The 27441-nt window shown below is 41.1% G+C and overlaps 1 protein-coding gene across 3 annotated transcripts in view; it reads right to left on the bottom strand.

Moving 5' to 3' along the window:
* Nucleotides 1–27441, bottom strand: part of REPS2 (RALBP1 associated Eps domain containing 2) — a 96287-nt gene that overhangs the window by 10104 nt on the left and 58742 nt on the right. For all 3 annotated transcript variants that reach the window (XM_080575797.1, XM_080575796.1, XM_080575798.1), the window contains exons 13-15: nt 25618–25754; nt 12214–12278; nt 800–883 (exon numbers count right to left, since the gene is read on the bottom strand). In XM_080575797.1, coding sequence (XP_080431923.1) covers nt 800–883; nt 12214–12278; nt 25618–25754 — 286 coding nt within the window. The remainder of the gene's footprint in view (nt 1–799; nt 884–12213; nt 12279–25617; nt 25755–27441) is intronic.

Here is a 27441-nt window from a genome sequence, read left to right on the forward strand (position 1 = left end):
CTGGTGGGATTCCAAATATGCAATCCCAGTTGACCTTAAACTGCCAAAACACTACAAAATCCATAGCAGTAATCCCTCTTCCATTTCAAGTACAGTACTGGAAGAAATACCCAATACCTAAAAACAGACCCCTCTTTGGCTGGCTGTTGTTGCACCAGCCCTTCAAAAGGGAGTCAGCACTGTGCCAACAACCTTGCCATGGAGCAGGGAAACACTCACAGACATTGCCAGGGCCGCTCTATCCATAAGCCAGGCTCTATGAAGAGTGCCACTGCACCTTCAGTGATTGCTGCGTGCAAAGTATGCGTTCACACAGGAAGAAGTCAGAAATCATACATCTTAAGCAAATGTTTTGAGCAAATCTCCCCCATTCTACGTACATTTAGAAGTAGATCCTGACCTCATAGCAAACAGGTGTGTTTACATCAAAACCAAACCCTTAATAACTGGAAGCAAGAACCGCATCACAACTTGGAAGGATTACAGTGAGACAGGGGTCAAGTACAATCAAACTCGGTTTTTTGTGTCCCTTAAGGCCCCTGTTGATTTGAAACAAATGGTAAGCTGCCTTTCTTAAAGCACATGCACTGGTGTGTGTGTACTAAAAGCCTTCTTAATGATTTATTGGAGCTGATGTGACGCACCATCCCAGTTCTCTCTAGCGTCTTGACCTCCCGAGAAAGCAAACATGTAAAAACGTAACTCTAACCCCCGGTTTAATTGCTTTAAAACTTGAAACAACTACATTTGTTGATGAGGGCAAATCACTCAACAATGGCACAACATATGCAGGTCTCACCTTTTTTGCTGAGCTGTTTTCTTCTGCCTGTGACGGGGGTCTATTCATCTGAGGGTGTAATTCAACCTCGGATACTTGCTCTGTCTGTAACAACAAATCAGTCATTGCGACACCCAGAAAGTGACTAGCAGTCACATACAATAACGTCAATGAAGGGAAACATTATACACAAAAGAAAAGTTACTTTAACAATTCAACAGTAGGAGAAATAAGAGGTCTAGGATGACAGCTGAATGGATGACATATGTCTTTTCGAGACTTGTAATGAAACTATTTTCTTGCATTTTATTGTGCTAGGAAAACAAGAGGAAAGTTTTTCTGTGAAAAGTTAGGAATCACGTCTCCGAATATAAACGACCTGGTAACCAGAGTTTGTTCTAGAGCTATCCTTAAGGCCTAAGCGCTCAAAGAAAAAAACAAGGTGGGGTGGATAAAAACTGGAAAGACCTTGGTTGCGCCCTGTCACCTTATCATCTCCTGCAACTGATGAAAATTCATTGGAATAAGCCTCTGTCTTTGAAGCTGGCAAGGCTGGAGTGAGAAAGTATGAATTATACCAAAAATTCCAACAAAGATACTCAAAATACAAGTCATAAAAGAAGCCAAACAGTCTTCTTCCTTTCTTTCCCCCTTCTCCTGTTTCGAACAGAAACCAAGCTGAACACTCAAAACACAGGTCTACACTTCAGCAAACCACAACACCCTCCCCCTGGCGCATCTGACACAAAAGAAAATTAGCAGAGAGGGCTAACCCTTGGCTTTGCCTTGGAGGATCTTGTCCTGAGATCCTCCAGCACCTTTCGATTTGCCCCAGCAGGACGCAGCAGAGCACATCTGCTACGGGAGGGCACCGGGGTTCGGAGCTGCCTGTCCCCGGGCATGCTACAGCAAACACGGTGTAAACAGGGCACGGCTGTTTTCTGTCCAGAAAGCATCAGCTGCCTTTTGAAGACGGGGAAAGCAGGCAGCAGCGGGGAGGCTGAGGGCACTTGGCACTCGCAGCCTGCCTCCTCTCCTCTTTCCCAGCTCCTGTCAAGTCGGAGCCAAGCTGACAACGGCCCCCAGGCAGGACAGGCAGCCTGCCATCCTGCTCGCTCCTCAAAAAAGGCTCGCTTCTACCCAGGTGAAAGCCTGGGTTTAAAAATAAAAATTTCAAGGCAAACCTCAGACTTTAAAGGGGCCAGGATTTTAGCCAAAATAATAACCTGTCACACACTGAAGCACCGAATTTGCTCTTGCCAGGAGGCTTCTGCCTAGACACATCAAGTTGTGGAGTGGTCACAAGTTTCATAGGGCTTAACCACAGGTTAAAAAATGACAGAATGGACACAACTTGGTATATTTTAAAAGGAAGGACTTTTTTTTTTTTCCCATAGCACTTCCATTTTTTTCATAACAAAACCAGTAAGAGCTCTACAGAAGGCTGCAGGGGAAAAGCAGTTCTGCCAGGTTACTGCTGCTCTTCAACTGTACGATGTTGAACTTTTATACGGAGGAGTGAGATTTGTGATCCTTTTTTTTTTTTTTTTTAAATGCATGTGAAATTCCTCTGGAGAGGAGGAAAATGTGTCTTGGCTGACAACATCTCTCCCCCTCTTCCAAGTGCGCTACATCTGTAGTGTTATCTGATGGTATAATAAAAATAAACACACTGTGACTTTCCAGTAGTATTTGAATATTAATATCTTAAGTATTTGGATTTCAAATAGCTACTAGATACTAACATTTCAATTCTGCAAACCTTTTTTCACGGATTGAAGAGCTTCTTTTATATCTGTTGATTTCTGGTACAAATAGGAGAGTAAAATGGAAAAAGCAATCTTTTTTTTTTTTCTGTCTACACAAAGCAAAGACCTTTAAAAATGCATTTAATGTAACATAGCATTTCTTTATCAGCAATGTGAATAGCCCATAACCTCTCTGATTTGTACCACCACTTTTTATATATCTGAAAGAAATCAAGGGTCTGAGCACTGTTAACAGCAGCATGGGAAGATCTATGGGGCTTTCATGAATGATTTGGGGATAGCAAAGCTCAAATACCCAACAGAGCCACACAATAAATTTGGTCCCAAATCACATCACTTTGATAAATCACTCATTTAGGGGCAGGAAGAATAAACACAGTCTTCAGAGAGCCGTGTAATAGGTACACTATGAAGCCCTCATGGTATAGCTTTGCTGCAAAACGCAGTGCGATGACAGGGACATGTGAGAACCAGATCTGAATGACCTTCCTTGGGCTGGGGGCACCAGACATCCCCCTAACCTGGCCAGACAGGCAGCTTCTGGTGCTCACACTCTTATTGGAGTCTATATTAAACCTTGCATCAGAAGCAAGAATACAGCACTTTATTCTACAGTATGGAAAAAAAATAACAGAGGTTTGATCTCCTTTCATGTGTAGATAAAATGCAGCTTTCAAAAACCAACTGCTCAAGCAGTGTAGAAGTAACTAAACAGAGATGTACTCTACAATGTCAATTGCAAATATGAATGAAAATTAAAGTTAGAATAAGATAAAGAACCTGGAGAGACAAAAAAAAGTGAAAAAAAGCAAAAACTGCTGCAGAAAAACTGATTTTAAAAATTGGCCTCATTGCAGGAGAACATTGTTTTAACCTGCAGAAAACTGAAAGGAGAAAAAAAGAGTAAACTTTTTGTTCTGGTGAGAGCAAATATAAATTGGAGTACTGATGCCAGAAGGGCGAGTTTTCAAAATTTTCAACTGTTTGATAAGGCAGTTCCCAACGATACAACATCTACATTATTTTCAGCAGCTGAGTGCTGCGATGCGGCTGTCAGCCTAGCAGCTCTGGCAGCTCCTGGTCTGCAGAGCAGTGGCTGGGCCACCGGGCTGGCGCGAGGACTGCACGCAGGCTGGCGTGTAAAGCTCAGCAGGCAGCAGGGCAGGGGCTGGCTGGAGAAGGCAGATGGTAAAAATAAATACATAAGTACATTTGACCAAAAAATTTTTAAAAAGAACTAGTTCTGGTGACGCAGCTCATGCATAATGAATAAAACCAAGCGACTGCCACGTCCCTCAAGTGCCACCTAGTGGCACGTGGAACAGGCCATTTCTGAGTGCTTGGCTTCTAGGAGAACACCAAAAAATAGCTGTCCATATTATTCAGAGCCTGCAGACTGATCCTGCCCCACGAGGTGTGCACACAGCAGGTGCTGGGCAAGGTAAGCCTCAGTGCTTTGGAGTGTCTCCTTTGCTGGTCACGCAGAAGCTGGGTCCGCACATTAATGACTGGCCGGCAGAGCTGAGCTCCCACCTATGGAAAAGTCCCCAGCCCTCAGTGACGGGCCTCTGACACAAGTGTCTGAGCATAAAAAATATCGTTATGCTGCTGCAGTGGATTTTGTTCAGAGACTGACACCACTTAACCCAGGCAGAAATATTTTGTGTAACTGCAACTTGCACCAATGCAAAGAAGGTTTGCTGATTCAACAACCCAACAAAGTCCCCTAGGCGAGGTTTGAGATGCTTTACAAAGATGTTTGCGCGCTGGTTCCTCCCCACACACATTTTAAAGGAAAAAGTCCTCCAAGCAGACGTGGGAGATTTCCAACTGCAATACAAGATTTGGGAGCCTGAACTTTCTCCTTGCAGAGTGTTAACTCCTGCCTCACTGACTACTGAGAGAACACGGAGAATATTCCATAGGAGGAAGCTTAGCCCTCTGCAGGGAAACAGTCCAATAATTTTGGACAAAACATGGCACTGACAATGGCATCTAACTCCTGGTTTTTGTTTTGGCAGAGGGATTCCTCACAGATTTCCTCCCCTTCACTGATTTGGACACAGGGTGAAAGCCAGTCCCTGTAGCCTTCTGGTGACAGGTCAAGTGAGACTGGCTCCAAGATACTCCAATCTGAGCTCTTATAGTAGGGTGTAAGGAAAAGGTGATCCATCAGGTTCCATTAAGGTGGGTTCCCTTTATTTTTTTGCTGTTTTTATACCATGCTTAATATAGTATTTGGGCAACTCATTTCTCATTCAGAAACACAGCAATAAACTGCCTCCCTCCATCACAGCAATAAATGCCTTAAAGTTTTTCCATGTCTTGGAAACTTCTCACTGTTACATTATTGTTTAAAATTCTTCAGCGGTGCATTAAATAATTCAGGTTTCTAAAGTCTTGTCTACCCAGAGAGATTACACTGCTTATGGAATATGGTCTTCCAAGGGAAAATTCAGTTGCATTAGGGTGAAGGTGCTCAGACGGAAGTGTCTCACTCATGGCCACAGAATGGAGCAAGCTGCTGACATAGGAAGTGTTGATATGACTGGGTCCACGTCCAGGGTTATAGCAGCTGGGTAAAGAAAATCCCACTCGTGTGCAATACCAGTAATGCAAAAGATAATTTCTAGACCAGGCCTGATAATATCTTGATTATGGGAAGAAGAGTATATGATCACAGAAAAGAGCAACACAGAGTCTTCTTCCAAATCTCCTCAAGAGCTTCCCTTTGCAAAGACCTACATCCAGATATGAATAGGTTGTATCTTCTTTTCCCCAACTCATATATTCCCCCATTCTTGCATTTTCTAAGAGTCTTACCCTCCTCATTCTTTCTAGCAGAAGATTAAAATGGCCAACAAAGTCTCTGTAGAATGGCCTCAGCCAGAGACCAAGCCATGGCCTATGACCGATATTGAGCATTAGGACAGACAATTCCTCATCATTAGGGTGAGTATTAGGAGTTGCAAATGCTCACTATCTCATGGTCTGATCCTGGAGCAGCCATTCATAGTCTTCTAACTGCTCCACGTGACAATACTTAACAGGACCTTTCTAAAAGAGTATGTAATGCTCGCTTAAGCACTAAGTGCTTTGAAAGCGTCAGATGAAAGATTTTCGTAACTGTAAGAGAAAGCGTTATTTTAAAACTGTTTTTTGCTTACATTTCTGTTTCTTCTGCTTAACAAGGCTGGATTATATGTAGACTTCACACCCGCTTCTCAAGACAATCCAAAACTGGTCTCCCAGCATAGAAAGTCTTCATGGAGCTTTCATATTTTTGTTACCTGAGTGCCATTTAGCAAGAGTTAAGTATATGTTCAGTCTTCCCCACAATTCAGTCTCATCCACGCTTATGCTCCAGGCTAACTTTACACTTGGAAATAGTTCCATTGTAGTCAATAGCACCACCCACAGAAATGAAATTATCAGTGTGCATTCATTGGAATAGCCCATAATAATTACCTATACAGTGCCGCTACTTAGCTTTGCAAAAAAGTATTGAGAAGAGCTTATCTGTATAAAAAAGTAGGATACTAAATATGCTTAACGCTCAGTATGCGCTCACTGCAATCTTCTATCATCTTTACATAAGTTCATTTAAGAGGTATTTTTCCTCTTTCTAAACATTCTTATTTTTGTGCTTAATGGCAATTCCGAAGAAGTCAAGATGTCTCAATTCCAGTTTTTGTGAGTCTAGTCTACCCAAAACTGAATCATCAATTCTTTTTATTGCTTGTTACAGAAACTGAAAACGATAAGACAGAGAGAAAACCCATAGGGATGCAAATGCAACGAACTGCCAGGGTCTCAGTGTGCTGACTGCTTCCTCAGCACTGTGCAGCTCTGAAGTTTTGATAAGCTTTTTCTCTCCCTGAGCTATCTGAGGGCTGGCGATAAGGTTTAGGAAAAAGGCAGTAAATACAAACAAATTGCTGCAGCATTCAGCCCATTCGCAAGGAAAGAACAGGACCCAGATGGAAGCATTAGCAATCTGTTTTAATACTCCACTTCTACAAAACCAGATTAACATAAGCTAGAAAGAGGTATGTGCCTTCCACTACAGATACAGGCACTGGATTCTTGGCTTATTTTGCTGTTGTTTTTACAATAAATGTGAATCCACGTTCAAAAATTACTACAACACGTTTTAATTAAGATACTTGCCCTGCTTCCGCTCTCCCAGAAACCTCTTTAGAAAGGATTTTATGGCATCCATCAACTACTCCCCAAATTCAATTTTAACTGCGCTAGTTTCAACCACTTCTTAAACCATAATTTACTTTGTCTGGCCGTTTTAGACTTAATATATAATTTTCACGACAGAAGAGGATAATCCGTTTGTATTATATTAAGTGGCAGATGGCAAAGTCTTTCATGTTACAGAAGACTTTCAGTTTTATTATTTAGAGGCTTCTTCAGTACCTAATGCACCGATTATACAACATATGTTAAGCTGCGGCCAAAACTGCAAAGATGATCAAAACCCCCCACCATTTTCTTGCACAGCAGTTGTAAACGCAAGCTAAAAGAGTATTCCTTTGGTTTAATATAATATGGTTGCCTGGGAGAATACAATCATGTACACGAATTGCAGGCTGCCAAAAGCAAAATCCTTTTTTTCTTTCATTCTTTCTTCCTTCTGTAACAAAAGTTCCTTCCCATTAAGGTCCAGGTGTCCTGCCAGCACTTGAAATTCCTCACATAATTTTGCAGTAAGAAGGCACTTCAGCTGGCTGAACATTTTCTCCAAACAATCCTGAACCCTCTCACCAAACCCTCTCTCATCCTCTATACAACTCAGGCTTTACCCAGATGCCATACAAAAAGCTAAGACAATACGAGGCAACCTGGGAACCAGCAAGTGTGGGTTGTTCCAGTCAAAGAGGGGGGAAAAAATTCAAGACTCAAGGGAGATATACCAAGATCAGCCTGTCAGGACTCCCAATTTTAATTAGGCAAAGTTAGACTTTGGCAGAGGGGAGATCTCAGGACCAGCTCCCAGCATGGAGCCGGCACAAAAGTCTCAGCAGGATGGATGGGAGCCTCTCCCCTCCCCACCCCTCAGCCTCGGTGCCGCAGATCAGCATGGGCATGCTTAATTTGCTGTTACAGACACATTTCTTGAACTGGGTCCCAGTTTTCACTTGCAAGTCTTGATGATGAATGGCCAAAGGGCTTCAAGGAATTATGAAGTATCAAGTAACATTTTGAGAGCGGAACATTCGATATAGTAAGAAGAATATTATCTCAGCTTTCCAACAGAGCCAGGTGCTTGTAACTGGGAAGGGTGACCCACCTATCATCCCTCAGAGCACTTTGTTTCCGTGATTTCACCAAATCAATAATAACTAACGCTAACGATGGCCACTAAACTGACAGCTTAACTCTGAGCTCATATAACGCAGGGAGATTTTAATCTTCAGAGCTGCAAGGTGATCAGGATACTTCAATTTGACTATCCTAACAACTGCCTGTCTACTCCAACTTCACTTGACCACTTTGCCTTAGTCTGTAATTGTTTTCAGTGCCCATCAAAACTGCCAGCATGGAACCAGTGGGGAAAACAGGTTCCAGGGTCTCTAGGAAATAAAAATCCAGCACAAATCAGCGCTAATTTACAAAACCAACAGGCTTAAAATTTAGACTCCGGGAAAAAAGACTAAGAACATCAGATTTTTCAGCCAAGATATACACGGTTTTCTTCCAGTCCCGCTGTTTTCAAATCCCCTTATATAGCACAAGCAGGATACCCCTTTAAAGGACAGGAAGGTACTGAAATAGAGTAACTCAAATAAAGGAGTGTTGATCTAATTGGGCAACATTGCAGATAGTGAGCTATGTTGGAAAAAATCCTAAACCTATATTTGCTCTTCAGTGTTTATCCATAATTCCTATTAACGTAAATATGTCACTAAATCTCCCATAGTAAGCAGCAGCAGTAAATGGCTTCTGTGGGCTTAAAAGCCAATAGTAAAAAGTATTATTTTGTTTTCCATTAAAAAAAAAAAATAATAGAGGCTTATACGAGATGTGCATACACATGTTCGGTTCCAGCTCAGCTCCACAGGAATGTTATTCATGAGCACCCAAAGTTATTTCCTGTTTGAAATTTGTGCCACTGAAAATCAGCCATGTGTGCTGCTGGCTTCCTATCACAATTCTTAGCACCTCTAAAAGTTACACCGTTTTTCTGTGTACACCCTGGATCAGCACAAAAGTTCTGGGACCACTTATTTCATTTCTCCTCGATGACTTGTGTTTAATTGATGACTTGTGTTCCATTAAGTTAGGAACACAGGATCAAGTCCGGGGCCACTGAATCCAGTCTCCTACAAGCCCAGGAAAAAAAAAAAATATATATATATATTGGATATTTCAACAAGCTGTAGGTTGTCTGGTTTACATACCATCACCTGGAGAGTCCAAAACCCCTGAAAGTTTGTGCCTCAAAAAAACAAGAGCAGAAAAGCCATAACTATAGAATGCCATGGGAAGTGAACAAGAGAGGTAGGTATAGGACATTGCCAGTGTTCAAAGGCTGTTCAATAGCTTGCAGCATATTGTTTATAATCTGAAGATGAAGGAAAACTGATACAAATAAAATTATTCTGAAAACCAAGCAGCTACTACAGATTTGCTAAGTGTAAGACGTGCTACTAGGGATTACAGAAAGTGTCAGTTAAGTTACACACAGGCACATACACAGTAGTAAAAAGAAAACACTTCAGAATAACGTATTAACCAAAACAAAACTCTAGCCTTTGTATGAGCCTGCTTCCATACAAAGTCCTTCCAAGTGCCTTTCACAGAATTTAGGCAAAACCTGATTTTTTTTTTCCCCAATAGAAAAGCAACATGAATTGAGGTTTCTAATAAAGCATTTCATACCACATTTCACAACATCGTACTGGAAACATCAATTCAAAACAGCTTGCAGAGCAGAGAGATATGAGTTGGAATTTGAATTAGAAGATCATAAATCAGGTATAATGATCTGTTGCAGTACCTCTCCACGCTACGTAAACTTGTCTTTTACCCATCTTTATTTATTAACCTTATGCAGTCACCTCAGGGACTTCAGAGGAAAGCTCTCTCCCTTAAAGAAATGTCTGGTGAAAGGTCTGAGGATAACCTGGGTATGGTTTGTGGTGTTTCACACCTTAGCAAAGGTGTGAAACAGTGTGGGCTGGCAGCAGCAACCCAGACCAGCAAAGCCAGCCCCGCTGCTATTTCCCTGTGAACTGGTCAATTTATCACAGGATCACAAGATCTGAGCCTCTCACAGTAAGTTTGTGTACCCACCGAGCTACAGAGTCAATGCCACAACACTGGTATCTCTAAGCTTCTGCTTGTGCTACTCTCACCCAGTGATCCAGCCCTTCTCCCCCATTATTCAGCTGGCTGCGCTGTGGAGGCAGAGTTGGATGCAGACATAATTTAAGGAGGTTTTGATATGACCGGAGACATTTGGCACGCTGTGACTAACCAGTGTTTCAGTAACTTGCTGAGCTTGATTACCTCAGAGGGCCTGACAGGAAAAATAATGCCTTCTGAAAAGTCGGAACAAATTTTACTAAAAGCAACAACAACCATTGACCAGAGTCAAGACACCATTTCTCTATTGCTATTGATTAAGCTCACGGGAAGTCTTCTGCTCCATTGAAATGTACTACCTATCCCTTGGTACCTCTCTTTTATGCACTTCGGCTTTTACATCCCGTGAGCCCTTTAATCTTGCTCTGAAGAGCCAACAGGTCCGTGCTGCTCCTCAACCATCCATACAAAACTGTAGTCCTCAGAAAAAATTGTTTCCCTCTCCTCTTCCATCAACTAATTTCCAAACCTGAGCCAAAACAACCACACCACAAGCATAAATAAATGGTGCACAGCCCCTGAAGTATGTGGGCCTTGCTTCATTTCCAAGCTATATTTATCATTGGCAGTACCTAGCTGCAGGCATATAACAAAATGTTAAGGCAATAAAATAGGATTTTCAATAACACTGTTGAAAAATAAGTTAAAATGGAAATTTGAAAAGAGTTTGGTAAATTCAGAAACGGGAAAAGCTGAATGCGTAATTTCAGCATCATCGTTTTTCTTCAGATTTCGATCCTCTGTTTTGAAAGCAGATCTTCCCTCCTACTTCATGCTCTTTAAACCAAGGGCCCCATTGGACTAATGCAATCCATATGCTTACTATTGCTTACATGCTATTTGTAAGGGTCAGCTAAACTGAATTATGACCCCACCACACATACTTTCCTACTTTCTATTACTTTTGTCACAGAAAGGAACATTTAGAGATAAATAAAGCAGAATGTAACAAACATGAAGTTTATTACATTTTCAAGAACTGGCTTTATGTATATTTTTGCTGGGTCAAAACAAGAATATTTTGAGGAGATATTTGATTAAGTACCTTTTTAAATCATCAGAAATGAGTAAATGTAAGCGCTGCATGTAAGCAAAGCACCAGCTATATATTCAATAATGACTAGACATGTAAACTGCTCTATTTATTTATTTATTCAGAAACCAGACTTTTGTATTGGAGAGAAGTGGATCGAGAAAGGTCCTGTACCACAGATGACACAGTGTAGGATACAAGCAGTTGGCTCAGGATGCTCTCCAGGGAATACCAGACAAAGCAGAAATGTGATGGGTGCACTGAGGAGCACGTCGTATTAGCAGTATGGCTATGCCACACTGTCTTGGGGGAAGCACGCAAGTTCAAACCGGAGTGCCCTACAGTCCTCAAGGCAAAAACTGGCTGTGCTCAGCTAAAAGGGGCTAGGGCGAGGAAGAGAGTAACGAGCTGCTGGTACAGCTGGGGGTAGCAGCAAGGCCTTTATCATTTCCATCATAAGCACAGTGCAGCAGGAGGTGTTCACCAGCAGTCTCGTGTGAGTAGTTCCAAAACTCAAGTGATGACTGTTTCTGGCCCAAAGAAAGTGCCTTGCCAAGTTTTCACATGTAATGGGCTGTTAGCTCCACTGTGGCCCTGTCTTCTATTAAACACCTCACCTAAAGGAGTAATATGTGAAGCGTACTGCTGCCTAAGACTTAACAGAGCCAACAACATAACACTGCCTAAAATATCAAGCAGTATCTGGATGCAGACACGCACAAGTTCATCAGTTTGCATTGGACTGTGATTGATGTTCTAAATACAAACAAAAATCACCTAGAAAGCAAAACAAAAGAAATACACCAGTAACGGTTTCAAACTTAATAACATAACTGGCACGGGACTGAATTCCTCTCAGCATTGTTTTTCAGACCCATGGGTGAAGTATACTCTTACGTGCTATAGCTCCCTTAACAGATGCCCTCCGAGCATTTGATGTTTGAGAAGCAAATAGCAGGTATCAAGCCCATGCCTTTCAGGCATCAAACTCTTATTAGTAGACCAGCCTTACTAGCTTTCAATTTACAGCTTTGTCTAGTGGGTGCATGTCAGCTCCACTACAAAGAGATTTAATTAGCCTGTAATTTGACACTACAACACGCTGGCTCGACAGACCGATGGAGGACATGTACAGAACTGCAGAACAAACTATGGAGTTGCACTAACTTGGAAGTAAGAATGGCTATGATGTCCACGCCAGCAACACAACTAAGCAAATAATGCACAGCAAAATGTTCAAACTTTGCCCATACCTGAGATACAGAAGGTCGAGGGGGCAGTGCAGGTGGTGGTGGGGGCAGCCAGCCAGACCTCACAGCTGAACAGGGAGAAAGAAAAACAAACACATTCACTTAATTACAAATAAAACCAGATTTTATTTCCATGATAATTCATTGTGATGAGGCAGTATTCAACATTTTAATAACAGAAACCATACTTGATCTTTATTGAGCAAACTCTGTTTGAAATAACTTTCTCCAGTGCTTACCATTCCATAAAATGAGCAGTGATTTAATTGCTGTAAAAAACCACAATGTTATGATAAAAAGCAGAGATGGAAGCCAGTCAGCCACAAAAGCTGTAGCTAAAGCAATCCAATTCTAGTTAACAACAGAAAGGGCATATACTTATCCTTCGTACTTTGTTCTTTTTCCTTAACATCATTGCCTTTTTTTTTAAAAAAAAGTAGGGCTTAGTATTTAATATAGATATTAAAATCATAGAATCACAGAACAGTTTGGGCTGGAAAGGACCCTAAGGATCATCTAATTCCAACCCCCCTGCCCTGGGCAGGGACACCTCCCACCAGACCAGGTTGCCCAAAGCCCCATCCAGCCTGGCCTTGAGCACCTCCAGGGATGGGGCATCCACAGCTTCTCCGGGCAGCCTCTTCCAGTGCCTCACCACCGTCATACTAAAGAATTTCTTCCTTAAATCTAATGTAAATCCACTCTCTTTTAAGGTTACAGCCATTACTCCTTGTTCTATCACTACCGACCCTACTAAAAAGTCTCTCCCCATCTTTCTTATAACCCCCCTTTACTTATTGGAAGGCCAAAATAAGGTCTCCCTTGAGCCTTCTCTTCTCCAGGCTGAACAACCCCAGCTCTCAGCCTTTCTTTGTAGGAGAGGTGTTCCAGCCCTCTGATCATTTTTGTGGCCTTCAGTTCACTCCAGATACAACACACTACATAATAGAGCACAGCCTGTAAAGAAAAAATCTGCCATGGAATTAGAAATACAAAAGCCTAAACAAACCCAAAAGAAATCACTTTCTTTATGTGTTGTATCTGCATGTTACTACTCACTGGAGGTATTTTGGAGGGAAGAGGAGAAATAAGGGGAGGAAGACAAACCCTAACAGTCAGTTCAGGCCTCTTTAGCGTAACATAATTTCATCTTTTTATTTTGAGCTAGCATAACGGGAGGGTAACAATCACATAGGTCCCGCTGCTGTACTTCTCTGTTTCTTTAAAATACCTAAACCCAATCATGGGACACAACTACAGGAGAGATGAGGTTTTCCAAAGGCAGCTGCAGAGAGGAGGGCAAGGCTAATACGGAGACATCAACAAGGACTGATAGGCCTCCTTTGGTGGGTTACCCTTCCTAGGTTCCTGTCGCATTGAGTGCTCAGCACTTGTACTGCTAAAGAGACGAGATAGTCCATGTTGCACTATTGGTTATTTGTATAGCCCGAAAAATGCAATATTAAACTTAGAAATGCCTTTTACCACAATAATGCTAAGCAATTACATTTATACACTTTTTATTCCTATGCATATTTTAGAAAGCCACAAAGACCATTATGAGCCTTGTTACAGCTTAGCCATTTACATATTTTACACACCAAGCCTAAAAATCTCTTCCTGGTTGAAAATTCAAAGACAAAAAATATTAACCATTAAGTCAGCAACATGAAAGTAAAAATGTGTGGGTGAAATTATTGAGAACAGTCGTATTGACTATACAGATATAGAGCTCCAAAGAGGCTTATAATGTTGTTTTTTTACATCTTCTGTATCACTACCTCTTGAATCAGAATGAAGCCTGGTATCACTGCAGACAGTGCTAAAGAGCAGACAATTAAAACCCAACCTAGGTTAAGGGAGCTATTAACATACTTACAGGCATATGAGAAATCTGAAAAAAAAATTTGAGTGATTGCTATCCTTTCCCGTGTGTTAATTAGCTCCGTTTATAAGGTCACTGCAATACTAGCATGATGTCCTCTCCACAACATTCTCCATCTTTTCCATGCAACTCATCTTCAGAATTGAACAGTGGACTATGAAGGCTTCCCTTCTTCTACGGAACTTCAGATTGTTATTTCATTTATCTGAGCACTGGCTTTGGCAATTACAGCTAATAACAATATTTGAAAACACAGTCTAACTCAAACACAAGTGCTCTGTAGGTCAATCAGCTGCACGCTTTAACAGCAGACAAGTACGTGCACTCAATAAGATACGTTTGTCTTCAGGAAACCTTGGGGGAGCCTTGCTGCAATGCTCGCTGGAAGTATCTGGGGGCACCTCACCTTCCTGCCACCACCAGTGGTTGTCGCTGCGAGGAGATGATCTCTGCTCGCTCAGCAGCTCCAGTGTTGTGGCTGAGGCCAGGAGCACGAGCCATGCAGACCTCCTGCTGAGCCCAAGCATGATGCTATGGAGTGTGCTGCAGCCACAAGCACGAGGGTCTGAAAGGCAAAGCCCCAGGCACCGACACCAGCTGCTGCTCTGGCCCTGCTGCACATACGCAGCCCCCTTCAGAGCCCTTCTTTTCGTATTTGCTGGCTTACGCTTCAGCAGGCCCTCAAAAGCAGGAGCTGTGTCCATTGAGAAATGGCCCAAACTTGAGCACTGCTCTAGAGATATGGCACCTACTGTCCTGCTCCCCAGCTCTTCCAACTCACTGGTACACCTAGAAAAGCAGCAGGGAACTCTTTACGCAGAAAGGTGCTCATTTGGCTGGAAAAGCACATCCTGATGTGGTTGCAAAGCCCCACACTATGAAGCCCCAAAAGACTCCTGGGATTTGCTCCCAACAAAATTCCAAAGGGAAAAATATTTTTTTTTAAGATGGTCAAATTAAAAAAAATAAATCATCAGCTTTCAAAATAGGCCATACATTAATTTAGCATTAAAGAAGTTAGATGCTTACACCATGAGCATTTGACCCAGTTTCCTCTTTTTAATCCTGCAAATTCTAACTTAAGCTACTCATGAAATATTCATGAAATTCCTGCTGTTGCAGAACATCTTTGGCCTGTTGTTAGAAGGAAATCATGCTTACGTGAACACAATTGCTAGACAAGACCAAGTTGGTTGACTTTTGAGGACTAATAGCAACTTAAAAAAAAAAGTCACTGTTTCCCAACAGGGCAATGAAAAAAAGAATTACTGACAGATGATACAGGCTTCAACCTTCTCTAGTATCACTACCGTAAAAAAGGACAATGTTCAGAGACACTCATACATTTTTGTGTGCTATCAGCAGGTGACTTGTACTATTAGGCTACTTCATAATGCCTCCCCTCCTGGGAGACCGCCCTGCACAGATTGGTTCTTGCTGTTAGTGATGGTACCACAACAGCTTTGAAAGCAAAAATAAATACAGGGGGAGGTCTGTTCCCGAAATGAAAGCAAAGTGACTTGGGATTGAGCAGCAGACAGATGTCATATTTTCAGGTGCATGCCCCAGAGTTTGGGTAAGCTGCACACCATCGCTCTTTGAAGGCATCTTCACACCCTGCACAAAAGCAGAGAGAACGGGGGGGACGTGGGCATGCACAAAGGGATCACAGGGTAAGACGGAGTAATTTCCCTTCATACAGTTATCCACGCTTGGTTTGTTGCTGTCCTTACGTATTGCCCTACAACTTACACCAGGAAAACGTGGTAATCCTTCCTTTCAGCTGCTCCGAAAGCAGCAGGGCCCCCACAGAAGCTGTGCTCCCCATGCCAATTCCACCAGCGGTGATGGGATCAAAAAGGCCTGGAAGCTGTGAGCGAGATGCACAAGCCTCATTTCACCAGGCTTTTGAAATGCCTCCTCGCATCAAACAAAACAAGCAATGACAGAAAAGCAGGGAATCGTGCTGGGTGAGCACACCACTCAGTGGTGTGGGGAGCAAGAGATACCCACAGGTTTTCCTCACGGAAGGATGGGCATTCGCAGTCCAAGTTCTCGCACAGGTCGCCTCATTACTGTGCAGCTTGGTGGGATTCACGCCAGAGTGAGCAACGTAAACCAAATCTTAAAGATAGCACAGGGGAAGGACTGTTCAGGTACCAGTAAAACAGATCCAAGTACATCCAGCGTCTGCATCGCACGTACTACTGAAAGTGATAGCATTTTCATGCCCTAGCTACTCCCACAAAGGCAGTGATAAGGCTTTCAGGACAATAACCATGGCTCTTTACTTAGTGTGTTTACACTTGATGGTGGACTATCAGCACGGCAAGCTGCCAGGACCATTTTCCTGCCCTATTTTGGCAATTGCGAAGGTCTAATAGCACTAGCAGGACACCACACTAGATAAAAAAGCAGGTTTTCCAATCTGAAGCTAGATAAACATTTTCAAGCAAACATCAGGATGTAATTCCACATCCTGAGAACAGGCCATGCCATCCTATCCGGCCACGCCACTCTGCCTCCAGCCTCCCTGGTGGACAAGACAAACCCTCAGCACTTTTGTTACCTATGGTAGTGGAAAAAGACCAATCGTAGTTTTCAAGTGGATGCTACTGGTCAGCCCACAATATGACTACCGTTGCTGGACTGAGGGACAGAGATTGGCTGCATCACGGGTTCACACCAGTTTACGCTGCTTCAGAGTGCTGAGTTCCCAAATCAGGTTTAACAGAAGAACGACCCATTAATTTTGTGAAGAAGCAAGATCTGCAATATAGAAACAGTTCCAAAAAGATAAGCCAAAAGAATGAATTACTCATATTATACTGAAAAAGAAAGGGTTCTCACCAGTTGTTTGAGTGCCTTAGGTACTTTGGGAAGCTGGCTATTTTGGCCTTCCACTCTGAGGCTGGTTTGTTTGGGATACTTTTTCCTCTTCTGTTGCCAAAGGCAGGTCACAGAAGAAAGTTCTGTGTCTATGCTTGAAATCCAATTCCTGTTTACCTGTCTTATAAACTTTCCTCTTGTTCACTGAAATTTGACTACTTGGATCCTTCCCTGCAACCCTTCATTTATTTACATTCCTATACTTTAGCACAGCAATTGTGAAATAACTTCTTCAAGAGATCTGATTTATTAATTCTCACTAACATGCTTTTAGAAAGCTGCAACAGGAAAAAAAATATCTTATAGCTTTAGCCAGGAATGTAAATTTAGTGAAGGATCCTAGTAAGGTGATGCAAAATACCTTCTTTAGTCCAGGCATCTGTTTTAATAATTCTCACTAACGTATCTTCAGTGTGTAACAGCAATGAAAAAAAAAAAAAAGAAATTAGATTCCTAATAGTAATTTTGTTATCAGGTTTGTAGAAAGATTGTAGAAAGCATCGCCAATGCCGGAATTGGAGATGGGGCATGCAGCTTGACTGATAAAACCTCTCTTCTCAGTTAGTTTGCGGAAACTGCTCAGCAACTAAGCTTTGTTTTCCACAGCCAGTGATCCCCACGCATACTGTCACAGACACACTCCTGCTACAGCTGTTCCACGTGCTAAACACACTGAACATCACTTGTACCTCAGCTGCATGCAAAACTTTCTAAGTACTTTCCAGGTGATTAGAAAGAGAGAGAGCCAGCCATGAAGCACTATTGCTTCTGCACTATGGACTCTCGGGTGTGCAACTTCATGTACGAGACTGGTGTCCTTACAGGTTTGATGGGCCACTTCCACATTAAACAAGAAAGACACCACTAAAGGTTTTTGGTTTTTGTGTTTTTTGTTTGTTTTTGTGATGCCTTTTTTCTTTAATGCCCAATCTATGCAATTTAGCATGTTTTCACTGTAAAGCAGACTTTTTTTTTTTTAAACACCTGTCCCATCTTCTGTTTTGTCATATATCCACAACCTCTGTATTTTTAACTTCCAGTCTCTCATCTTCCCTAAACCACTTCACTTTCTGGTTACTCTTTTCTCTACCCTTTCCTTTTCTGTGTGTTTCTGCCTGGAGACTGCATCTCCCTCCCCCGTTCCATGAGCAGAACTATTCGTGATTTTGCTCTCTCCCGTCACGTTTAGCTTCATTCTCCACCCACAGGGAGGCAGAGTCCCTCCACCGAGCTCTGACAGATCCACGCTGACTGAGTTTCTCACCCCGAGGGTTTCCAGTGGGACTTCTGGGTGCTCCCAGAGAGGCGTCACCTGCACTTGCTGGCTGTGACCATGTCCAACAGAGATCAACTCTGGCACATGGGAGCCAGGAAAAGCAACGGGCTGCCGCCCGCCATCCCCATCCCTCCAGACTTTTGGCAGTATCTGCATCTGCAGTCTTCCTCGCAAGGGAGGCAACTTGCCCCCCTTTTCCACAAGAGAAACAAGAGATCCTTTCCTGCAAAACTGTTTAACCTAGACCTCCAGCTCTTCTAGGATGGACCAACTTTTTTTTTTTTTTCATGGGATATAGCACGCCAAACAGGACCATGAAAATAGGTCAGCCAAGCTCACCGGGGCTGGTAGGGCAGTCAAGAACTTTTCAACTTTAGCAACTTTCACTAGAAAAGAGTTTTGGGGATTAGAATTTCATAAAAATATTTCACATTTTTGATAACCTGCAATAGAATGAAAACAGCACAAACCATTCCTCAATCCTAGAAATGCAAGTGCTACGATTAGAAAAATTGAGAATGTCATGTAGAAGAAGTTCAATTTTCACAAATTGTCAAGAAACAGACTTGAAAGGCCAGCAAGATTTACCCCATTTTGCACACAAGTACTCTCTGGACTAAGCCCTTAGAGATAAACGTAGAAATTTAAATACCTAGAGATGCTGAAATAAGTTACCCCATCAGATTCCTATCATTTAATAACCATTCATCCATTTATGTCCTCACTATTTTCTTCAGCCCGTTCAATCTTGATTATGTCCTTGTCCATCTGGGCAAAGAAATTAGCTACATAGCTGTAAACATAGCTGTAAACACATATATCCTTCATAAAAAATTCTAAAAGGCTGAAAGGCATAAAACTCTTCCATGCAAATCAGAGGACAACTTTCATATTTTATTCAGAATATGCTTAGTTCACTGACACATATATTCTTAAAGGGAACAAGACTGCAAGGAAACAGAAGCTTCAGTGACAGAATGAAAAAGCTATTCTCTGCTTTAAAAAAAAAAAAAGGCAAAATTTATGTTAAGAAAGCATTTCACAATATTTTCTTTGCAGTGGTTCAGTGGCTGAGAAAAAGTATTATGAATATCAGCTCAATTTTAGCTTCTCTATGCTTTGGTTTAAGTGTAAAAGACATTTTTAAATTTTAATTTTAATTATTACAACCCTTACAACTGAACATGTTAACTGGACTCTGCACTCTTAACTCTATAAAGCTGACATCAGAACTCTTGTATACTGTGCAAACAATATTCAGCAAAAGGGAATATTATGCAGATGATTGTAGGCATTATTGCTCTGCTAAAATAAAGGTCGTCCAGAATTGTCACCTTCTTAATTTAATCTTTTGGACTGATTAACAAACACAAGACAGTAATATGCAAGATAGCACAATACTACAGCATGAATAAAATTCTGTCCTATTCATTATTTAATATTTAAATAATTTATATTTATTATTATATTTATTATTTAATAAAGTAGTTGGATTTTACTAAATAGAGAGCAATACAAGCGTGATGAGAGGAAGGACTCATGACAAGTAATTACTTAATGAAATTCACTGTGATTTAAATTCAGCATTAAAAAGTGCATTATTATTCTAGATTCCTCTTGTCACTTCAACTTTGAACCAAGAAGTTAATTGGGAAATTGGTATTTATGGTAACACAAACAACATGACTCCATAATTCCTGAAAAGCTTGTCTGGTAGCTAAGACTTACAGATAGCTAACCTCAATACATACATATATTTCCTAGAAAATACCAATAAGCGTAAATAATACAGAAGATAATGCAATAACCATACCTACCTAGGTTAACTTTGGCAGGTGTTTTAGTACCCAGTTCCATGTGCCCAAAAGAGAAAGTCACCTGCATTTGCTCCTTGAGCTACAAATATGATGTAGCTGCAAACAGCTGAAAACAGTATTTGGGTAAGTATTTGGATCAGTTTCCATAAAAACGTATATAATAGTGCAGCAGCATTTTAGTTCTCCACATCCTCTCTCCTACACAATTACAGAACTATTTTATTTGATACCTGGACTAAAACCATACAGAAATAAACAAAAGTTGTCTGTGGACGTGCAAATATGAAAAACATCTCAACAGATTCCTGCTCTTCAGAAATCTCCACACTTGGCAAATAAACACCCCAAGGCCATACATTCACGGAAAGGTTGTGCTAGTTGAATGAAATAAGGAGCACTCGATGAAGTAATGGAAGCATCAAAGAGAAGACCTTTGCTCTTCAAAGGTATCAAAAAAAGGACTTTTTTCATACATTAGAGTGTTCCCTCTTTACTAAGTACGTGTGGTACTTAACACCTCACATGGTGAAAGAGAGAAAGAAATAAATGTACTAGCCCTGTGTTACAGGCTGAAACCCACATCCCCCGTGGAGCGAACCCAAGTTACACCGAGTGTTTGCTTACACGCCCGCACATGAAAGGGTGCCTGTGCTGCACGTGTTCCTCACTGCAGGGGCAGCCTCAGCAGGAGATGAGGTTCATAAGCAGACGAGCGCTGAAAAAAATTCAGTCTAGAATTCATTTGTAAATAGTTACAGGGCTGTTTTGAAGAATTACAGAGAGACGTTCAGTCTGCTTCCACATCAACATGAAACTACGCTGCCTATGACAACTATGTTGTTTCATCAAAGCAAATCCTCTTTTCCAAACACGTATCTTTTGTTCTACAGAACTGTTAATTAAAAGAAGTTATGAAATTCAGGAATGGAACTAAGTGGGAAATAAAATGTCTTCTACACTTGATATATTTAATTCTATTTCAGAGGCATCAGTATCAACGTAACAAGCCCCAGACTGCTGTCACCGCCTAGAATTAAATTCTTTAGTAGTTGTCATGGGCAGAAAATGCAATTGAGCAAAACGCCCGAAGACAGTCGGTGCATTTTTCGGTTTTAATCGTAAAGCTGGGACTTGCCCCAGCCCCTCTTACCCCGAGGCAGACCCTGGCTTTCTGCTGCCGGAGAGGGCGAAGCGTGGCTGTGTGGCAGACCCCGCAGGCACCGCGCTGCAGCAATGCTGGCTCCCCCAGTGCCTGCTCCCTCACCCCATCGGTGGGACTGGCAGCAGGGAGCCCAAGGAGCCCCGAGAGGAGCTATTTCTGCAAACACCTCTGTGAACAGTGCAGAAGAGCTTTGTCGGCCACAGGCTCTCAGTGCTCACGCTAGGAGCTGTCGGCTTGTATCTGGCTAGACAGCAGGCTAGAGGAGAAATGAAGATGTAAACCAGGTCACGCACGTATTTAAACTGACTTTTTTTTTTGTACTTAAAACCTGCTGTTGTCTTTCCAGGAATGCATAAAACCCAGCCAAATATTTTCTTCATGTGTACATAGGACAACTGCCAGAGATTATATATTCCACAAGAAGAAATACACTGAGAATCTAGCTGTGCTAAATTTTTGTCAGATGCTAACACAGAGACTACAGCATAAAAAAGAAATAGAAAATTTCCCTCTCTTAATGAGTCTTAACAGAAATTCTCATGCACTCACAGGATGGGCTGCTTTGCAGTGATTTTCCCCTAGTTAAATTCACTAACAGCCTTGTTCATGGATACTGCGGGAAAAACTCTCCAGGGACTAGTGGGGTTTTAGAAATAGTCTGCCTCAAGACAATGAAACTTTCACTGTGGCAACTTGTTTGTGCAAGGCTTGAGAAAACACGCATCATCTTTCAAAGCTAAGCAAAAACCAGGGGTATCCCAGGACAGTCTGGGGGAGAAAAAGCAGTTGGCAATAGGCATGATGCTTCACTGATGCCAGTAATTAATAACCCTAATGTTGAACTTCCTGAGGTTTCTTTAATGTAAAATAAGGTCATTCTACCATACATGTTTTCTCAACTATGCCATATCACCTGCGGAATTATTCTTCAGGTCACAACTGAGAAAAACCAGCTCAGTAAATGATAAAATACACTCCTATAGCTTGCCACACATACGTTGTCTTCCAAAATTACAGTGTCATCTTGACTCTTGGCCTTGATGAACACAAATAGAAGGTATTACATATATATATATATATACACACACTTTCTTTTTTGCACACCCACATCCACACACACACAGATAGATAGAACAACAATACTCTCGTGTATACTGCTAAAATGCTTGTCTAGAGCAGTTCAATAATTATGGGAAATTTGAAAAGTTAGCTCTTTTTTAGGTTATCACAATACAGGCGGCAAGCATGATATAGCACATGCAGTAAATGAAACAAAACACAAACAAAACAGGGATCTGCCAAAGTCATTGGCCGAATTTACCTGAAGAAAAGAGATTTTTCTTTTTCTGCCCTTTAAAAATGAAATACACCCAAAAATGCTCCAAACCACTGACGACTTTACAATTTAAGACATCGTACCCGTAGATCAACATGACCAATGAGGAACTGAAAGCAGAACTTAATACTACTGAGCACTCTTGCCAGAGCAGATTATTCACCAAACTCACAGAATTGTGATTATTTCTGAACAAGAATTAATAGGACAAAAAACAGTGTGCCAGAATGGAATTATTCTAATCACATAGGATGTACCCTGAAAGCTGTTAAAATTTCTAATTGTACTGTCTGTTTTTCTGTACTGACACTAGGCAACACAGTGGTACTAGAGGTGCTAGAAGGGATGGCCGCTCCAGCTGCTAATTTTTGTGGCTCAGCTTTAACAATGAGACTATTTTTTAAAACCTAGGAAGGAAGGAAAGCAGATAGAAAACATAAAGCAAAAAATCAGTCAAGAGTACATTAGGAAAGAAGGTGATTAACTAGCCTGCAGATAGACACTCATCAGGTTCGATATTTATGCCAGGGTATATTATCGCAATCACCAAGAAACCTAAATAGTATATTGCCATCACATGATCTATATAATTGTATCTTCTGATTGCAGATGGAAACTATTCTAAATTCATGCTTTATACTGTCAGCAGAAACAAGAATACAGCTCGTTATTATACAAGTGTCAGCAATTTACTTGACACGAGCGTGCACACTCACTTGCTTTTCCAGGGCTCTTTGGTTTAAGGTGACAGCTCTTCATTTCTCTGCTCTCTTGCAAACTCTCTTTTTAGAAATTGCACCTCATTAGAGCATTTGGCTATTAAACAATGACCACCCCACAAGGAAGAACTGTCTTTAGGTGACAAAGGTATCTGAATACACGAAATGATGAGACTGGAACTTCTAATGAAAAGCAAGTCCAATAGGGAAAGAATGAAAAAAAAAAAAGGGAGGTGGTGAAAACAAGAGAAGTAGAAGAAAATAAGGCAGATGTAGAAAGTCTTATTATCAATAGGATGTTACAGAATAACGAACATTCGGGGCTTCGTGATGGAAAAGAGCATGCTCACGTTTCTTCGTAGAATAAAGACCTGAAAATAGCACTTCCAATGCAGACATTTTTAATGAAACAAAAGCAAGGTAAATGCACCATGGTACCTGGGGGTGCAGGGATGGCTTGATTTAATTCCTCCTCTTTCTGACGATGCAGACTTTGGACTGGAACCCTTATTAGTGGAAGGCTACAAATTGTTTAAGAAATTCTTCCTTAAATCCTCTAAGGCTACAAATTTCTCCTTATTCTTCCACAATGAGTATTTACATTTTTGATACAAAATAGAAGAGCTCCATTAGAAGAGACTGAAAGAAGGCCACCCCAAACATTTAGCATTTCCACCAGGGCACATTCAAGAGACAGAAAATTGTAGGCCAACACCCTGCAGGCAAAGAAGGAAGCTGAACCTCTGGGAGACCTTTCACATTTCTGCAATTTGGTAGCACACAGTATTTCAGGTTTTGTCAACCTAGAGCCAATTCTCATTCCAGCTATGAATATCTGTAATTTTGAACTGAGTATGATGAATAGTTTTAGGGTAATGAAAGTACTTTTTCTTTTTTCCTGGTTCCCAAATGAGCAATTGCCTATCCCCTATTACTTGTCCCATTTCCAGTGATGAAGTACTACAAAATGGATCGATGAATTATCCTTTTTCTGTCACTCATATTTTATAACACTTTCACTTTGCTAAGTTGCCCAGAAGAATTTACTTTACATCAAAAGCAATGGTGACTTTCAAGAAGATCCATTTCAAAGCAAGATGTTACTTTTCATTCACAGAATGATTTCTTAGAAAATTTACATTCTCCTTTCATTCGTGTTCCAAAAGAAACTTAAATCCAAGTTTATTTCTTTCCAGTTATGCTTTTTATCTGGATTCTGAGAAGATTTGCTGCCTTAGGAAATGTGTACTTGGCTCCATTTGTTTTCTTTTTGATGTTGGTGGAATCAAAATTGGGGGCAATAGATCCCTGCACAGGAACCACAGTCAAAGATTGAGAATTGCTTCTCTGTGTAAGGAAAAAACAAAATTTGTTTATTCCTAGTGAGTTTCAGGGTTCAGCACATATAACAGGACTCTTGAATTCTGCCTGGTGTTCGACACAAAAGAATGTCTTATAAAGCAAGAGGTGAAACTCTTTCCTTTCAACTCCAACAACCACATAAGAGAACCCAGTTAAAACATTCCTTGACACAGTCAGACCTTGGCGTTCCTCTGAAGCATAAACATCACCATGTTTAACCTAGTCCTTGAATCAGATGATTGGTGTGCGCTGCATAAACCTCTGGCCTGGTTCAAGGACACTGGCAGAGCACAACAACGCTGGGTGCCTGCTATCCTGAACAAACAGCTCCTCTTTCCACCACTCGCTGTGCAACACAAAAGCAATGCTCCAACACTAAAGCACTGGAGAATGGTTTTCCTTCATTTCCCTCCAGCTAGTATTCTATATCTTTCTCTCCCCTCAACATGTACCCATGTCAAAAGAAATTTCCCTTTCTTTTTAGTCAAAGAATGGTTTCTGATTGCCCCCATGCATATGGAAGACTTTAACATCGAAAACGTTTGCGCACGACAAATTACACTTTCTCCCAGTTTAAACATTCAGGGTTTTCTTTCTGCTTCTGAACTACAAAAAATTAAATAGTAATAAAAATCAAATGTATTGTAGTTACTGATGAGAACTGTTTAAACAGCAAGACTAGTTATAAACAGTCAGTGATGACAGACTACCATATGTTAGGCTTCCTGTTATCGTGCCAGAAAACATTATAATCACCTTAATTATGGCAACAGAGTGATTTTTCTCCTCACTGGTGATATAATGCAATAAAGTGCAACTTCTTCTGTTCTACAGTATATTACTGTCTGTAGCACAGACAAGCATATGCACATATTGTCAAGCATTCGTGCAAACAGATCAATTTGCCAAACATGCAATTAACCTAAATGGTCTCAAAAGAAGGAAAGAAAGCAAACTTTACCTTGTGTGTTTTGTTGAAATATTTTGTTCAGATCCAAAGAGGAAGCTCTGGAATGTGATTTCTGTGGCCTTGGAGGTGGAGTAGGGGGCTCTTCTCCCTTTTTCATGGCATCTTCTATTGATGTGCTAGAATAAGACCTAAGGAAGAAAAGATATGAAAGCAGAAAACACTTCATTTCAGAAATTCATCTTAAACAACTACAGTGAATAGTATCTAAAAATACACTGACCAGAACTCAAGTTCATGGTGGAAATCCCTCACCCTATTGACTAAAAGTTCCCCTTATAACACGGCAGATTTATTTGGCAACAGAGGGAACTAAGCATATGGGGAAATAAACGGGTCACACTTACAAGGCTAATGTTTTTTAAGGCCTTTTATACCACAGTTTCAGGCTCTTCTCGTGTAACTTTATCCGCCACTAGGATAATTGCAGCAACTATTCTGAATAAACGTGGGTAAAAAATAATTCTCTTTACAGCTTATGTTGCTTGCCTTTCACAACCGTGAGGGTAGTGTATATAGAGGTACAGCTTCAACTTGCCTCTTGCAAGTACACATTTTGTAAACTGTAATATTCTAACTACCAGAGTAAATTTTTCAGAGCAAACTGTCACCAAATTCCAAAAAAAAAAATCCAGAAAAACGGAGTGAATCCAAAGCAGCCCATACTGCTCAAGTACATATGTCAGTACACCTTTCTAGGCTGCTCCAGGTAAGTCCATATCATGCTAATCCCAGTGCAGCGCATTTGCTAAGAATTCTGATTTTGCTGAATAATGTCCAATATTTTTCAGCTGTTGCAGTTACCAGCTTTTTCTGCAAGACCGAGAGCTTTGTTCAAAATGAGCATTGACAACGTGAGATGTTATACTTACTGTAATACATTATGCATGGCAGGCAAGACCAAAAACACATTCGAGGAGAACAGAAATAACTCCCACTAATGGGAAACGGATCTTTTCTTGCCAAGCAGGCTGTTGTTAGAACACAGCTATTTAGCGGGACAGACATTTGGCAATGCTGATCCTATATTTCTGATGTAAACTTTAATAAATACAGGAGTGAAAGCTGCAATTGCTTCAAAATTTACATGTGACACAAAAACCTCTGCTGATGCTGAATTTTTCGGTCTTGGTGGAGCTTTGAATTCCATGGCCCTATCATTTAAGACCTAACCCAACCCCTCTGAAATAAATGGGAATGTTTTTTTGATGTTTTTTGTTTGCCTGTTTTTTACTTTCTTAAACTTTTATTTTCCATAATATGTGGTATATATTTTACTTGCCTTACAATTGCACAACCTAACAGTTTGATATATTTTTTTTTAAAGAAAGAATAAGACAATGTGTATGAGATAAAAATATGCCTGCTGCAGCAGTGCCAACACAGAGCTCTGTGACAGTGAATCGCTGCTTACAACAGGCAGACCTGGGCACCTAAGAGTCAGCAGCTAAGAGTTTGCACAGCTCATGCTAGAGAGCCAGCCTCCTGAGCTGGGAGCTGTAAGAGACTCGAATCGTAGCCTCTGGTGGTGAGGCACGCATGAAGACAGACAGCCCTGAGGCTGCAGAGCCCTCCAGGCTGTGCCAGGCTGAAGGTCTGGGTGCAAGGATGTGCCTAGGGAACTTTAGCCCCAACTTCTGCATTGACACAGTGAGATATAGCCACATGTGAGACTGTCACGTGTGACACAGTAGTCACATTCAAGTGACTTTTTCCAAATGTTTAAGCAATGCTTGCTATTTTATGCATTTTTTTTTGCTTAAAATATATTTGTATGTGTCTTACATAAAATATTTTTATGTATTTTTTGCATACTTC

This window comes from Anser brachyrhynchus (assembly GCF_964034855.1).
Source record: "Anser brachyrhynchus genome assembly, chromosome: 1".
NCBI classification, from domain to species: Eukaryota; Metazoa; Chordata; class Aves; order Anseriformes; family Anatidae; genus Anser; species Anser brachyrhynchus.